This window comes from Lepidothrix coronata, unplaced genomic scaffold, assembly GCF_001604755.1.
Source record: "Lepidothrix coronata isolate B3197 unplaced genomic scaffold, Lepidothrix_coronata-1.0 Scaffold5, whole genome shotgun sequence".
Lineage (NCBI taxonomy): Eukaryota > Metazoa > Chordata > Aves > Passeriformes > Pipridae > Lepidothrix > Lepidothrix coronata.
Genome location: NW_016690185.1, coordinates 9,913,507 through 9,930,609, shown reverse-complemented (window position 1 = coordinate 9,930,609; position 17,103 = coordinate 9,913,507). Strand labels below are relative to the sequence as shown.

General features: G+C 39.2%; 1 protein-coding gene across 1 annotated transcript in view; it reads left to right on the top strand.

Moving 5' to 3' along the window:
- The window catches only part of THEMIS (thymocyte selection associated), a 78,657-nt gene that overhangs the window by 17,778 nt on the left and 43,776 nt on the right, over nt 1-17,103 (top strand). The window contains exons 3-4 of the mRNA XM_017827563.1: nt 6,053-6,511; nt 9,196-10,241. Of these exons, the coding sequence (XP_017683052.1) occupies nt 6,053-6,511; nt 9,196-10,241 (1,505 nt within the window). The remainder of the gene's footprint in view (nt 1-6,052; nt 6,512-9,195; nt 10,242-17,103) is intronic.

Here is a 17,103-nt window from a genome sequence, read left to right as displayed (position 1 = left end):
TTCTGCCATGACTTTATTTCAGATTTCTCTCTGAAATAGTTGTATATATATCGTATTTGCCCCTCAAGTAGATGTTGAATTTACTTTCACGTATTTCTTTCTCAGTGAATCAGAACTCTTTATATGACCACTTATCAAAAAACTTTTTCTGGAATGCCATTTTCAAGCACTAGTAGGGCCCAAATGTAGGATCAAAGTCATTTTAATTGTCTGTGGCTATCTAGAGGTATTGAAATATGACTCTCCTGTGAACTCTCAAGATACTTGGTATTTTTCTTGAAATCCAAGCTTCCTTACTATTATTAAAATTTCTCCTATCTCTAAAATATATATACCTATAGGAAGTCATATTCTAAATCCTGATTGGCAGATGGGGTCCAATCCTAAAATATCCAACACAACAGAGCGATAAAAGTAATCCTACATTTGTTGATGTCTGGTCTTTAGAACAGAATGACTTGTGATTTCATACGCTTGAACCTAGAGAATCAGGATTTGTTTGCATTCAAGTGATCATTTTTACAACTTGGCATTTGGATGTTGTTGCCCTATTGAGCACATTTTCAAATTTGATCTAATCATCACAATTTGCATACATAGTTACGAACTCTCGCAACCAGTGTTCTAGAAAACTGTGTTATTTCACTTGAAAAATAGATTCAGAGTTCATTTTGCTGAAATTTATCATCATTATACTCCACGTGACAGGTATTGCTGAATAGCAGCACTGAAGAGGTGTATAATGACACTTCTTATTAGCCCAACAGGGAGCACCTCTTTCCTATTTCTCTCTGTATACGTACTCTTATGCATTCAAGAGCTATTTGGTAAGATGTAAATCTGTCATTTCTCTAATTTAGTTCTTAGCTGAAGAATTATTCTGCTCTGCAGAGTCAAGATTTCCCCGTCTCTGCTTCTTCTTGACCTTCCTTTTCACTTTATTAAGTGCACATGCTAAATTCTAATTGAAACATTATACGTGAAACATGGCTTTCCCTTATCTCCTGAACAAAGCACAGAACTGAATTACAGATGATCTTTTTCACACTGACATTGACTTAATTCAATAAAAATATCCACAGGTCTTTAGGAGGCTGACACTGTATTTACATTGTACGTGCAGTGCTCTCTTGCCAGTGTTGATGCAGAGAAATCTTTTGCTTTGATACTATTTTTTTTCTGCTCTGGCAAATCAGATCCTTGATAAAGGCCTAATCTGCCCTTTGCATTAGAGAAACCACTGCAACTGCAAGTTCACTAACTGTGTTACATTGTTTTATCCTCATTCTGATTTTTTCTTTTTCATGCCTCAGAGGGCCAGGCTATTCTTTCTGTGCTTATACACTGGGTAAAAAAAAAAAAGAAGTCTGCTGTTACTCTAGACACTTCAACGGCTACATCTAACCACATTTCGAACTACAATTTTCACTGCTAGCAAATTAGCAGACAGATAATTTGCAGAACATCTGAACTGTGTGCCAGCGCAAACAATTACATTTCATTCTGTTGTATTCCTTCTTCTGCAAAAATATTTCTGGACTGACCTCGTTCTCATGAGGTCCCTGGCTGTTGGCTGCTGCTCGTTCCTATGTGGTCTGACAGATAACTGAGCACAACTGTCCCCTTTGAGTGCTCAGCCTCTGCGAGTCACAAGACAGAAGACTCGTCTGTGGACGTGCAGCACATCTGTGGAAGAACAGGGACTAGGAACTAGGAGGCTCATCTGAACAAGAGATGATGTAGAGCTGGCCTTTGGAATAGGATGGGGAGAGGAGAATGCTGGAGCAGAGGGGGTAGAGAGTGGGTGGTGGAGGTGAGGGAAAAGAGGGATAGCAATTAAGTCAGCTCCAGAGAAGTTAGGAACTGTGCTCTACCCAGTCTTTTGCATTACCTTGGGGAACAGAAACTGGCAGTCTGGGACAGATAATCTTTCTGCTCTTCTTGAAGATTACCTGCTGCTCTACTAGGAAAGCCTAACTACTGGTTTTCTCAGTTTTCTGTGAGGAAAAGAGAGTAAAAAGGATAGTCCTTTCCTTCAGGACTCTAATTAAGACCGAAAATCAGAAGTCTGGAAGGCTACAGTGTGGTAAAAGTATCCTTCTGTCAAAACACGCTTTCCCATAGCACATTTAATCTTGTGATCCTCAGGCTATGTTTTGTCTCCCATACCGAAGAAAATAATTTTCTCAAATTCTCAAACTCGCTATCAATCTGTACATCAATTAGTAAAACTTCTCTTGAAAATGATGGTCTGATTAGGTTTGGGTCTTATTAATTATAATGTTGTAGCTAGGCTGACATTTCACCTAGTGAAATTTCGTTAGGTACAGAGGCTTCATGGAAAAGAACAGTTATATATTCCTGTAGTTATTGTATGTGTGTAGCCAAAACCATTGGGCATCAGCGCACTTTGATTGTAGGCCAGATTACGTTTAGAAAGTAGATCTGTAGGAGCAGTAATGCCAGATCTTGATAAACCAGATGGACTTTTTTCCAGGTTTGCTATTTCCATCTGTTTTACCCCTTAATAGTCCACCAAGATCTCTTAGGAAAGTCTAAGTGAATTTGATTTATTCATTTTATGCTTTATGAAAAAATACAAAAATATTTTTGTTTGACCTCAAAATGTCCAAACTTTACTATCTCAAACTTACCATATGTCTCCTCCTCCTGGAGATTTCCTTGTTATCTTAGGTTTGGAAAACATTTGGTTTTGCAATTTGATTCATAATGATTTTAATAAGATTGCGAGTGGTTCCAGATAATACTGTTTGGGTTTCTTGTGGTTTTGTTTTGTTTTTATATATATATATAGTAGCAAAGAGAGCATTTATAAGAGGATACCATGGTAGATTATGAGAGTTACATAGGAACCACAGTCACTTTCACCCAACATACCTAAATAACTTTATATATATTTACCTATTTTCTAGAGAGAGAGAAGCATATGGAACTTTGCATACTCATAGCCACTCATAGGTGGCTATTAGGTGCCTCCACTTCAGGAATCTCATCAATGCAAAGCTAAGTATGCAAGGCCACGTGGCTCTTTACTTGCCTAAACCAGCATTCTGTTACCAAAATTAAGAACACCAGTAGAACAGAAGGTGAAGATTTCTCTGCTCCCAGCCTTGACAAAATCAGTCTGCCTGGACCCAAGAGGATAATCAGTTGTCTAGTTTTGTATGAAATTGGATAATTATGCTTCCTGTGAAACCTACTTTCTAATTCAGAATGCTCATTGGTTTGCTGCTGAAATAGCTGGCTTACAAATAACTCTGTAGTCCCAGCAAAATTAGTAGAGCCTGAGACTACTGTCAGACTCATAGAGGAAAAGAATGTTCCTTGTACCTGTACATTGCAAAATATTTTCAACTGGAAGTGTTTTTTAAGCACAGTTTATGGAGGCATTTTAATGCAAATCTAGAGGTTTTGTGAGGGAAAATATGCGTGCTCCTGTATCACAGATGGGTAAGCATAGTTACTGCCTTTGGGACACATCATAACTACTTTGAATATATTTTTTAATTGAGAATATTTGTATTTGCTTTCTCCCAGCACTTCCAGGAGATGATACCCATCTTGTGCTTGCAAAGCAAGAAACTGGAACACTGAGGGATACTGTCTTTTCCACAGTTTCAGTTTGTCATTGGTGCTTCCCACACTGTGCTACTTTCTAAATGCTGATGAACCTGTTTGTGTTCATCTGCACTGACAGCTTTAGTAGTGATTAGGACTGGGGTGGATAGCTTCCTTGCTAATAATTGTGTTAAAAATGGCTATGAGAAATATTACAACTACCAGTGGGAAAGAAAAGTGTGTCGCAGTTGTACTTTGTACTTGTGCAGCTACATTCATGGATGTGGCTTCCTTGCAGCCCAGGAAAAAGCCTGGAGTTTTTCCTGCAGTGCTGCAGTAAGGACATATATGTATGTATGTCCTTGGGGAACAGGACATACAGAGGATGTATGTACACAGGGGTACTAATTTTACACAGGAAAAGCTGGCTTTCATACAGACAACTGTGAAGGCACAGAACTGCAGAAAGCAGTGACATAGGCACAACTAGTGACTATTTCTGCAGAAGATCAAATAGACTATTAGTCTTCAGGCTGCTAACAGGCCCTCAGAGCTGCTAGTTCCCACAGTTACTAGTGGCCTCATGGGACACCCAGAACCAAACATGCCCAATCAGGTGATAAATTCAGTTAAAAGCAACTCAACAGACAGAATCTTAATAACATCTCCTTTAACAAGGACGGTGCTAGAATTATGAAGTGAAAGCAGTGGGTTTTGTTCCTCTAAAGCCAGAATCACATTTATTTTGTAGCCAAAATAAAAACAAAACAAACAAAAAAAATCCAAAACAAACAAAACAAACAAAAAAGAAAAAAGAAAGGAAAAAAATGTCTGTTGTGTTGGAGTTAATGGTTTGATATTCTTTTTAAGGAATACAATCTTAGGGAGACCCTGCTTCCATGCAGGCCCCTCAGTTGTGTTGATTGTGGTCAGTAGTAAGGGAACAGGTGTGGGAGGAAATAAACAAATTGCTTATTTTTAACCAAAGCAATCCCCTAATCTAATTTTTTAAACAATCACACAATCAGGGAAGGTGTAAAGAAGGGAGTGATTTTTTTTCCCAAGATCTTGCAGCAACTGTGTGTTTTGCAGCATCCCACCTTGCTGAGATTTCAGTATTTGCTGGGACATCTTGCACTTTTCTCACATTCTGGTTCCCACAAGAAGGGAGTCATGGCTAGTGTGAACCCAGTTCCCACACTAAGTGGCTGCAGGCAGTCGGATTTAAAACCTTATAGACATGGCTTAAACTAACTACTCCTGAGATGTGGAGCTGCTGTGAAAGAGTCTCTGGTGGTACCAATCAGGACTCCTTGATTCCTCATCCCATACTTCCTCCTTAACAGCCAAAGTAAAGTGCCCTCTGTGTAGTCCAGAGGAGCAGAAGTGTGGAGAAGTGGGTTAATGGGATTTTTGCTAGTTGGCTTTGGGAGATAAAAGGGAGAAAAGGTGCAGTATCTCCAAGGGAGCTTGGCTTCTTTATCACTGTACATGTAGCTGTTGGTTAAGTTGTGGTCAGCAAACTTGGCCTAACAATAACCTCTGTGCTCAGTTATATTCACTCAGAAGAGAGTCTTTGTCTCAGGAAGCTGCACTATAATTCCATGAGGCAGCATTCACAATGCTGCCACGCCTTGTGAAGAAGACAGCTGAATCACACAGTTCAGCTAAGCCCTGCATTTTAGTCTTCTAAACCCTCCAGTTCATCTTCCTTCATGAAAACACTCACACAAATATAGAAATGTACACATTTTTCTTGCAATGCAAACTCCTAATGAGACAGCTCCAAGGGGCGTGATTAACATGAAATAATAATGTCCCTAGGGGATAGGGAAGCTCAGATACGGCTTCTGCTTTGCAGAACTTCAACATTTTAATTGCGTTGTGATGGTTGGAGTGCTGCAACACTCAGCCTTTGAATTAATCCAGCTGGTGCACTGAGCTATCAGATATGCTAAAATCTGTTTGCTTTTTCTTATCTGTAGGTGCTACTTTTTCATTTGTGTTGTATCTTTAAGCATACTTTGTCTAGGAATCCCCAGTCTGTGTGTGGAAGGTTATATAGTACTGATGTTTAGGCAGAAATTTATCCTGCATTCACTGATCACTTTAATGTTGCTCTTCCTTGTACCGTATCTGCATTTAACTCTTAAAGGTTGGCTTTCTGAGAAGACAGATAAAAATTTAAGATAATTTTTCTTTATTCTGTGGCAAAGAAAAAATTAACTGTGGACAAAAAAATGTTGTATGTCAGAAATTAGATGCAGAGTAGAAAGGGTTAATGCCAGCTGCCTGTACCTTGTACCATGCAGCCGATATTATCTTTGTAGAGTCAGATTTCTAGCAACTGAACTGTCATCTGTGAATTGTCTGATGTGCTTTGCTCCCCATTTTTATTATGCTCACAGTCTAAAATTTGGCGTGACTTGCTTTGTATATTTCCCTTTTTATAATGCAAGTTTTCTGCTCTTAGGTCTTTATAAGGTTGTGGCAGATAAAACTCCATATGTCAGCATTGAAGAAATCACTAGAAAAGTCTCTATTGGGCCAACAAGATTTGGCCATCCATGTTTCTACAGCCCTGAGGATATAAAACTGGCAAACTTCACAATCAAACATGGTGAACAGATCACCTTCAACTCGGTGGAAGAGGTCAATGGAACAATGGCTGTGAACTGTGTCTTGGTCAGAAATAACCAGATTCATTCCTTTACTTTGCCTCTTTCGCAAGAAGGAAAATTCTACGAGTGCGAAGATGGCCAGATATACACCCTAAAAGAAATTGCAGAATGGAAAATCCCTAAGTGCAGAAAACGGATTGTCAAACTTTCCAATACTTTACATATGTGGGATTCCTCTAATCCACTTCCTGAGAATTTTGATGGCTGCTTGATTCTCATGCCTGTCTATGAAGTGCAGGCAGTAATGAAATGTAAGTAGGAATCAAAATCATGTTGTGTTAAACTTGGTATAGCACAGTACCCTTAAATACACATTTGCTTAAAATAGCCAGGAAAGATTCAGTTTATCAAAAATTCCTGATCCATATTTGACACTGATGATAGTTTCAAGATGAAGAAAGTTAAAAACAATATTGCTTTTATTATTCCTTTATCATCTGTTAATTCAGATTGTTACCTTGAATTTTTTTCTGTTATCATTTTACTGATCACTACAATTAAATCCTCACTGCAAATAAAATATATCACATGGTGAAAAGGTGGAGCTTAGGAATTCTGTTCGGTTGTCTGATTCTCTTTCTTTGCATCTCAGACTTTGGCCATGGAGAAGCCAAATAAACATTTATGGCTATGGCTAAGGAGGTAGAAAAAGAATATAGACATATATGTTGCAATACACTTAATCACCATTTATTTTTCAGAATGAGGATGCCACAGAAAGAAAAATCATATTACTTTACTTTATTGCGGAAACAAATATCAATAGAATATAAACAGAAGAAACTCATGGACAATTTCTGAAACCTCTAGGTTTGAGGAAACAGAAAGATTACAAACCCAATATATTTAAAAGCTGTAATTTGTGTTATGAGTTTTTATTTAAAAAACCAAAAAATATCCATGGCACATTGGATATTGTTGTTCTAGTTGTTCCACCAAAACACTGAAACAGCTGAGTTCTAATTGCAGGATAGTAGCTTAGCTTTTGGAAGGGTTTTGCTACCTGTTGTATTTGCTAGAACCAAACTAGTGAGCTGCGTAGAAATTAAATCCTAACAGAAATATGTAATTCGTGAGGATATTAAGTAGGAAATCTTTTCATAATTGAGCTTTCTCTGTTGAATGATGTAAGAAAATGGATAAAAGAAAAAGAAATGAAGGTGGGCAGAGACTGTTAACACACTATAGTGTAGTTGTTATATGCTTATCATACAATATGTGCTTGCTATGTGATTTAATGTGTGAGTTTGGAAAACATACTTCACAAGATAAAGTACTCCATTTGCTATAACTCCAGCTAGATTCAGGAATCTAGCTCATCTCCTGAAGCTGCATTCACTTAGGTATGTTTCTATACCCATTTAAATATTTGTGCAGAATTAATATGAATTTAATGTCCCTAAAAACTTTCAGAAGATGCAGAATGTTTGGTATTCACTTGTCTTCCAATGAGTTATTCCAGTGAAAGTTGTATTTGTTGTTTTTATTTTATATTTCGTAGTGTTCTCAACCTTTAAGAAGCATGAAATGTGTCCTAAATAACTGTTTAATACAAACTTGAAGAGTAGGCTTCATGGTACATGATTAACTACTTTCTTGTGGACCATGAAAAATGGATTTTCACCATTTTTAGAAGAACTATAAATAGACACAAGATAAAGTATGAGAAATACTATCCACTATTCAATAAAAAGGATTCCTGATAAGTGGGATAACTGATTACATTTTCACAGACTGTGAGCAGGAATCCTCTATACTTCTCATTCTTAATAATGAACAAGTTATGTGTGGGGAACTCCCTCAAATGCTCCTAGAAAACTTTCATTTTCACTAGCCATTTCTCCTTTGTTATCTTTCCCTTGAAGTGCTTAGGATGTTTGTCACCTGAAGGTGTCAAAAGCAGGTCCTGAATCACTGCCACAGAACTCTCTCATATAAAATACACTTTATACCAACTTTACAGTATAAAATATCAGTATATCCTGCTACAAGGAAATGTGAACCCAGGGTATACTATCCATGTGTGTAGGTCTATGCAGAATAAGTATTATTGAAGAAAGTAATTAAATATTATTTGCTTGTTAAATTTTACTGCCCTGGTCAGAGATCTGTGGAGTCACTGATTTGGAGCCAAATTCTTAAACAAGCCTTAATTTCATAGTCAGCTTTATGCTTGGAAGTTTTGCATTAAAAATTTTGCAAGTTCAATTGTGATAAAAGTGCTGTTGTTCCCTGACAGATGGTCAAATTCAATGGCTCAGTTCTGGTAGTGAATAAAACCGGGTGATGCAGACAAGGATTTCCACAGAGGAGAATTATAGTAGAATGTCCTAATTCGTAAACCATAACCTTAGACTTTGTTACAGAAAGGTTTTGCCTTCTTTTTTTTTTTTTTTTGTGACATTATTTCCTAGTAATTACAGATGTTTTTATTAGTTTTATAAATATCAAAACACCTTATTTCTCCCAGACTGGCCATAGCAACAACATGTGCTAAAGGATTCAAATGTATTTATTTATTAAGCATGTTTTCCCACTCTCTTCTTTATAGAAACCATAAGTTACTATGAAATGAAAGAATAGAAATAGTACCCAAGAAAGATATCTTTGATAAGATAAACAACTGATTAAATTTGGAAGTGCTGTGGGTAAAATAGTAAACTAGATATTTTTCCCATTCCTCTTCCTTAAGCTTTTCTTTCACTCATATACCTTATTCTCTCTCTTCCTTTGTGTGGTCTTATGCATATCTGATAACCATATATCTCAAATTACAACGGTTAGACTTTCTGGCCTTATTCATGGTGCATGTTTACACATGGGGCAGCACATCTCAGGGAAGGTACTTTTAGTATCTGGCCAACAGGATGTGTATTTTATCCCAATGTCAGTTTGAAAACAAACCCCAATGTATTTATTTTCTTTTCCTTTGCAGTTCGAAAGGACATAGTTCATATCCTCTCAGATCTAGATGTTGAGGTCAAGGATATAACAGACTGTTATGATATTAGCTCTTTCCTTCAGCCACTGTCTTTGGAAGATGTATTTGAGAGAACAAGCATGGAATTTCCTATGGTTGCTGAGATAATGGAAGGGCCTTCAGGAAGCCAAAACCCTTATAATTTATTGTCTACAGGGAAAGAGATTATCATCTACAAAAAGTACCAGGCAGCAAGAGTCCTAGCGTCTGAGATCAGAAGTGATTCTCCCAAAAGACATTTTTTAATCCCTATGAGCTACAAAGGAAAGTTCAAGAGAAGACCTCGTGAGCTTCCAACTGCCTATGACTTAGAGATAGCAAGAAGTGAAAAGGAACAGCTTCATGTTGTGGCAACTAAAGCCTTTACTTCCCCTCATAGAGAGTTTTTTTCTGTTTCGGTTGGAGATCAATTTCTAGTTCAGCAGTGCCAGACTAGTGAAATTCTTTACGAGGGAAGAAAGAAACTTGTAGATGTTTTAGCTTGTGAGCAAATACTAAGTGATACGTATAAAAAAGTGCTCCTCCCTATGTACATGGAAGGCAGCTTTGTGGAAGTGATTCATGACAAGAAACGGTACCACCTTTCTGAGATTTGCAAAGAATTCCGTTTGCCTTTTAATGTCAAAGTGTCCATGAGGGACCTTTCCATTGAGGAAGATGTCTTGGCTGCAGTGCCTGGTCTGCAGTTTGAAGAGGAAATCACAGACTCTTACTTGCTGATCAGTAGTGCCACCAATCCAGTGGAGAGCTGGGAGATTCCCGTATATCGCTTAAACATGTTGGTCCATTTGCTCAGCAAAGATGTCCAGGTAGTTGTACCACCTGTGACTAAGACAACAGTGGAAGAGATCAGTGAAGAGCAATACTATATGGTGCGAAGATATGAAAACCAAACCCTTCATCCACCACCTAGGCCTCCCAAAAAGCCAACAACACTTGCCCCCAAACTTGCTTTTGCAGTAACTAAACAAGATGTGTCTGATGTACTACATGCTCCAAAGGTAAGGTATCACAGCTTGTCTTTGAATGTCTTATAATCACAGGTCATGTTCTGTGGGTTTCAAGTCTTCATTTCTCTGTTGAATCCTTACAGCATGCACACAGATGTCTCTCAGCTCCCAGTAATAGGCAAATTAGCCATTATAGACAAGAATGGCTAAAATCTCCAGTGTGTGTTAATTGATCCATGAAAAACAACAGAACCATGCCAGCTCACAGCAGAGATATTGGCTGTATAGTTTTGCATGGATAATCCTTTACTGCACCACTGTAGAACTGAAGGGAGAGACTTGAAGTGCCTGTATTTAAATCTTCATTAAGGGGAAGCATATGTTTTCATGATGTAAAGAGAATTTTGCTCAGCTGGAAATGGCAGAATTAAGTTCAAGTTCCCATAAGGACAGGTCGTATAGAAATTTTTGAATTCATTGTTTGCACTTACCTAAGTGGCAAATAGGTTTGGGAAAGGAAAAAAAAAAAGGCAGTCATTTTAGAAGCACTTGATGTTAAGAAAGAAGTGTCCCTTCTAGGACAATTTTATTCATGTTTAACCCAAGGGAACACATTGTGTTTTGGATTTGTCACTGAATCAGGGTTGACAACATCAATCTTTTGGCTATTGCACAGCAGTGCACCCACAGCATCAAGACCTATTTCCTGGGCTTCCCCCAGAAAGTTGGCTGGGGTTGGACAAGAGGTTGGGAGGGGACACAGATGGGACAGCTGACCCCAGTGACCAAAGGGATATTCCATGGCATATAATGCCATGCTCAGAAATAAAAACTGAGGGGGTGATTGGTCTAGGAAGTTAGCCTAACTCAGAGACTGGCCAGACATCAGTCTACTTGTGGGAAGTGGTGAGTGACTGCCTTTGCATCACTGTTTTTGTGGGTTTTTTCCTCTTTCCTTAATTTATTAAAGTCTTTATCTCAACCTATGACTTTTCTTGCTTTTGCTCTTACTCTTCTCTCTTCTGATGAGATCATCATCCTGATGTCATGGTGGAGTGAGCAAGCACGTGGATGAATGCTTAGCTGCTGGCTGGGGTTAACCCACCACAATTTTCTTGCTTGTATTGAAAGAATCAAAGGCTGGTTGATGGGCTTTAATGAGAGACACTGTCTAGGAGGTATTTAACTTAGGTTGCAGTTGACCTCATGTGCAAATAAAAATTCCCTACAGGGGAAGAGGGAAAAACTTTCAGGTCTCTGGGTTGTGTTTGTGCTATACTTTAAATGCAATGTAACTCATGTAATTATATTTTGAGGGGTTCATAGAAAGTGGGGGTTTTTTTGTTGCTATCAAACTAAAGTCCAGTTGGAGTCCCTCTGAAAGTGCAGCATTTGTGAGTACCTCTCTGCCTGCTGGAGGTTTTCCTCCCCTCATGCCAATTCCAAGACTACATGCAAGTCCAAAGCTCCACATAGATCCTGGAAGATGGTTACAACACACCATAGGAGAAGTGAATGGATAAGGGGGTCCCTCAGATAAGGGTAATACAACAAAAACCCATATCATTTTCTCCCATCTTTCATGCAGAAACTTCTTTTCTATTAATTTGTTCAATGAACATTGCAGCAGCTTAAATAAGCCATCCTGTTAAGCGAGGCAGGATACATGAGAAACTGGTCTCTGAGCTAATAGGCAAGCAATCAGCCTGGTACTGTTCTGGAGTACAGAACTGGGGAAAAATTCCCTGAAGTTGTGTTTCTGGTAGACCTGTACCCTTGTCAGGAGAACTTAGACCTCCTGCAGTTAGTGATGGCTGTGTGTGAAGCAAAGCAGGGGGATGCTGCTTCCAGATCAGGTGCATGCAGAAGATATGTTCCTGAAGTGAGGAGAGAGCAAAATGAGCAGGAGATAGATGAGCTGAGGTTCCTTCGCATATGAGGTTCCTCCTCGTGCATTCATGAGTGAGAGCAACCTTAGACTGCAGCTGTCCAGATGAAGGAGATAATTTAAACACTATTTCAGAAGACCTTTTTTTTTTTGTCACATATTTGTTATAAATAAATAATAAACTGCAATCAGAATGCTTAGATTATGCAGATTTGCAAATCTCCTTCCCTGGGAAAGTGAAACAAATAGAGATCCCTTATTCATTAGATTAAGCATTCTGAGCTGTAACATATTGGGTTTAAAGTCACACGGAATGCATTATCTTTTCTATCCCAAGCACCATGAGTCCTCTGAGAGGACGTGGATGGTAGCAGCTAGGCTCTGCCTTGGCCCCTCTGCAGCGTTAGGGGAGACTACATTTTCTTATACATGCATCAGGAATGTCTGAAGTTGGAAATTGTGCCAAACTGATAAACAGCCCTCTTTGCATATTTGTGACTATGCATAGGCTTATTTACATAAATAACAGATGAGCGTCCTAATGAGCTGAACTTAAGCCTGACAAGGTGGCAGCCTGGAATAAGCTTTAGTGCTGCATGAGTTGCTCCTCCTGCAGGCAGCTCCCTGCCTGGTGCCTGGGGAGCTCTGGCTGCTTGCTGGAGGGTGGTAAATGGCTTCCTTGCCCACCAGTTGGGAAGCTCTGCTTGGCTTGGAGCTCCAGGATTTAATGCTGCTGCTGCATGAGTCCTCAGAGGACTAAGATCTGTCTGTTTTATGCCAATACCTGAGGATAATCTGCAAGAGTGGGTCACCTTTAGCTGCAGCTTGTGCTCTGATTGCCTCTTAGCTCAGAGCAAGGCCATGAGGGCAGAGAGGCTCCAGCTGTCTCTTCCTGCTGTTCTCTGACCTTGGTAGGGGAACCCTAGGGCCAGAGCAGGACTGTATGCTTCACTGTGTACTTTTGGTCATGTTAGTCACTGAATTGTACGAGATTAACAGCCAACACAGACTGGAACCTCAGGTGCAATGCTACAGAGAAATGGATGTTTGCACAGTTCAGCAAAGTCCAGAGATAACACATGAATTCTCAAACATAATATAGCTGCATTAACCAAGCACTCTGCTGAGTTTTTTCACAGTGGTAATTAAGTTGGCTCAGGTCCTGCTGATACAGCTTTCCCTTCCAGAGCCTGGGGATCTCTCCTCTCCCCTCCACAGTACATCATAGACTTTCCCTTTCTCTCTCATACAAACATTGTTTGAGTAAGAAACATACAGATCACGTATGTTTGCAATTTTGTATTACTTGCTAATCGAATAAACAAACCACAAGCAAATATGTGTAAACTAAACAAATGAAACAAAACAGCTTGTACTGAATGATGAAATTAATCTGATCTCATATAGCAGATATCAATTTAATATGGATAGAAGATAGAAGATATTATCCAATAACCAATATCACCTCTACCTACAAGCAGCCCCAACTGAGGACAAGGATGATAAAGCAACTTGTACCCTTTGTCTTATTGTAAAATATGGGGTACAAGCAGTAATTCACCAGAAATCCACATTTTCCTTGCTGGAATAAAGTTCACAAGGGGATCTAACTGACATGTTGAATTAAATGGTTTAAGTCATTCAGTTCCTAATTTGTGAGCTTATCTAGAAAGTGAGAATGATCAAACAAAACCCTAGAAGTTAATGCTACTGATTTGAGAATGGAGCATCTCACTTTCTTGCCAAATTGGTCCTGGAGAGAAGTTCCTTGGAGAGGAACCAGTCAGGGCCTCACTTTCTTGAAATGAAAATTCATTTAAAGGGAACAAGACAGATGTGTCTATTCTGTCTCCACAGTTACAACCACCACTATGAATATTACAAAACCAAGTTTTCACTTAGTAACTCCATTGAAAATTGTTTTTTAAATTTCCTTTTTACCTGCTACCTGTTTTCCTCCCATTCAAGCAGCAAAAGTTTTCTGGCTTTCTCTTTGCCTATTAGTTGAAGCTGTAAATATCCTAGAGATTTAAGAAGGTGCTAATATATGCCCCTCAGTGGTTTGTATTAAATTGAAACAAGAAGAGCCCACACCAAATTTTGATAAATGCAATCTTAATGCATGAAAAGCCACAGTTTAGTCCTAGTACTTCTAGTACCCTGAGTGCACTAAGTGCACTACTTAAGGGACAAAAAAAGGCAGTATTTCACTCCTGATAAAGAGAGGTTAGCTCCATCCAATGTTATTTTCAATGGTATGTTTAGTCATGTATCTAACCTGAGCAACAATAGAATCAGTAAAATACTCAGCAGCTGGATTGTTCCTAAATACCTTTATGAATGTGGTACTGGAAAAGTCAGTTTCAGGCAGTAATCTGCTCGTCTCTGGCAGGAGAGAATTCTAACCAGGGAAACTGGATTTTAATAAAATAGGAGTATCAGGGCATGATAGTTAATCGTCATTTTGTGCTAGGGTCCATTATCCTTCCAAAAGTCATTACAGTGTTATGATATCAGGAACTTTCTTGCTTTCTTGCTTTTTATTTCAAAATTAAAATGAAAGAAAAATTATCACTTCCATCTGGCTTTGCAATTCTACAAACTGAACTATCAAAATCTGCCATTAACATATTTATCGCTTCTGTCTTCACAGCAAAATGAAGACTTATCTGGAATTAAGTTGATAAGACATAAGCTGCATTTCTCAGCAAATGAGTTTTCCTGCAGTGTCTCCTTTCCTTCCTCATAACTATTTCTTTTCTGCTTCCAGAACATTTTTGACGTTTTTGGGGCCTTTATGGAGTAGATTTAACACAAATATTTCTGCTGTGTAACAAGAAACTAACCTTCCTAAACAAATGCATGTTTGAAAATGCACACTGGAAAGCCAGGAAGAAATAGGTAACAACAGACTTTAGGAATTAACAATCTTTTGGCTCTGGAAGTGAAGAAAAATGTAGTTCATTAGCAGATGCAGAAATGTGCATATGCAAACATAAGAAGGAGGGTTTTTCTCTGACACTGTGGCTGCTGAGGCAGCAGCTGTGGTCCCTCTTCCTCTCTTTTTCTCTGTCCGCACTTAAGAGGAGGTTTCCCTCTCCCTGGAATCTCACCTTCCACACTCTCTCTCCTTCCCCACATTCGATGCATTGCTTCTCCTTGTCACTTTCTAGTACCTTTGTAAGTCCCTAATAAGGAGCATGTGAAGTTTGGAAGCACAGCCCTAGAGACAGAGGGCCACCCCATGCTGTCACTGTGGTCAAGTTCCTAAAGCCTCTCAAAATTCCATCCCCACAGCAGCTTCACCTGGTGAATCAGGCCCCAGATCCCTCAAAGTCCTTGTGCTGCAGCTTCTCGCTTCTCTGAGCACCATGTCAACACTGTGCCATGGGTTCCTTTTCCTCCTAACACCCATCCTGTGCCACATATGCCTGATTTCCCCCAGACCCACATACCTTGGGCCCCCTGTACTACAGTTTTCATGTAGCCTTTCACTCCCCCTAACTTACATGACATTGGTTGTCCAGTCCACTTTACTGCTTTCAACAGGCTTGCCTTTTCCTGTTCCTTGTTTCTTCCCAACACATCTCCACTGCTTTCTCTTCTCTCATGCAGTGAGCTGAAGCCAAGGTCACAGGCATAATGGAGAAGGGGTTGCAGGGATATCGCAAGTTACACACAGGCTTTTGTTGCGTTCCCCAGCAGCACGTATTCCAAACCTCAGCAGAGCATCAGTCTCCAGCTAGGTTCTTAGGAGCAAAACTGGAGCAGGATGTAGGTGCTGACAAGTGTCAAGCAATTTAATTCTCTTGTTGGCTGGACAGTCCAATCTGAAGGATTTTGCATTGGTGCTCTGTTGGAGAGATACTTATAGCTATGTTCAGACACTGGGGGCCCATGACAATTTTCTGGAAAGCCTACATGCATCCTGATACCATGCTGGGCTGAAGTCTACATGTGCACCATCCCACTTCATGTCCTGGGTTTTTCTGCAGAAGAAACCAAGCAATGCTGTCTGTAGAAGCATTCTAATCTGGATGGTGAGGGACCAGGACTGCTGGGTACCCTATGGACTCTGTATGAACCAACAGGAAGGAGTTAGAAGAGCAGTAAACTAAATCCCTAGCTAATAAATGACTGGAGTTTTCCTGATATTTTCAGTATGGAGACCAGGCATTAAGACCTCTTTCTTTTTTAAACAATAATAAAAGCTTAACATTTTCACAGAGAATCATCACGTCTGTAGGCACTTGCAGTGGCATGATGTGTCTCAAAAACTAAATACAGTAGGGAAGATAGCAATGTGCCTGCTAGAAGGACAGGCAGTACATAATTGCCTAGATAAACAGCAAGGCAATCTGAGGTGTGTCATTGCAGAAAGGCATTACTGCTACAGGAAATGCTGATATAGTACATGAAATTAAGGAAGGTACAGATGAACATTTGGATATGCTGATGGATGAAAGTGCCAACTGGTTAAAAGCAAATTGCTTAATTTAGAGCTAAAAATTAATTACTTTGAGAACAAAGAGAAAAGAAATACAAAAAATAAAGAGGATGCCCAGAAGAAATAAAAAATTGAACCACATGAAAATATGGAACCTTTGATAAGAAGGAAAATCCTGCAAAGAGTGTGTGAGCCAAAAGCCACTGATGTCAGTAAGATGAGAATTGGCTGGCACATTTTTTTTCTTGCCTCACAGAAAGTATATAACATAATAAAGCACATAACAAAATCATACAATTATGTATAATTATAAAGCAGGAAAAAAAAGTAAAAAAATAAATCCAAAATTCAAGGATGCACTGCAGCAGAATAACTCTTCAAAATAGAAAATAGAATTTTTTTTTTTCAACTGGGGTTCCAAGAAGCCTGACTTCCCACGAGACTGTTCTGCAGGCTGCATCCTACTGTTTGCCCTTCTCACAGCAAGAAGATTGGAAAATTAAGTTCATGGGTAGCTAACACTACCTCTTATGGCCTGTATTTTGGTCTGTTCGGAAGTCACCAAAGAGTTTTTCAAT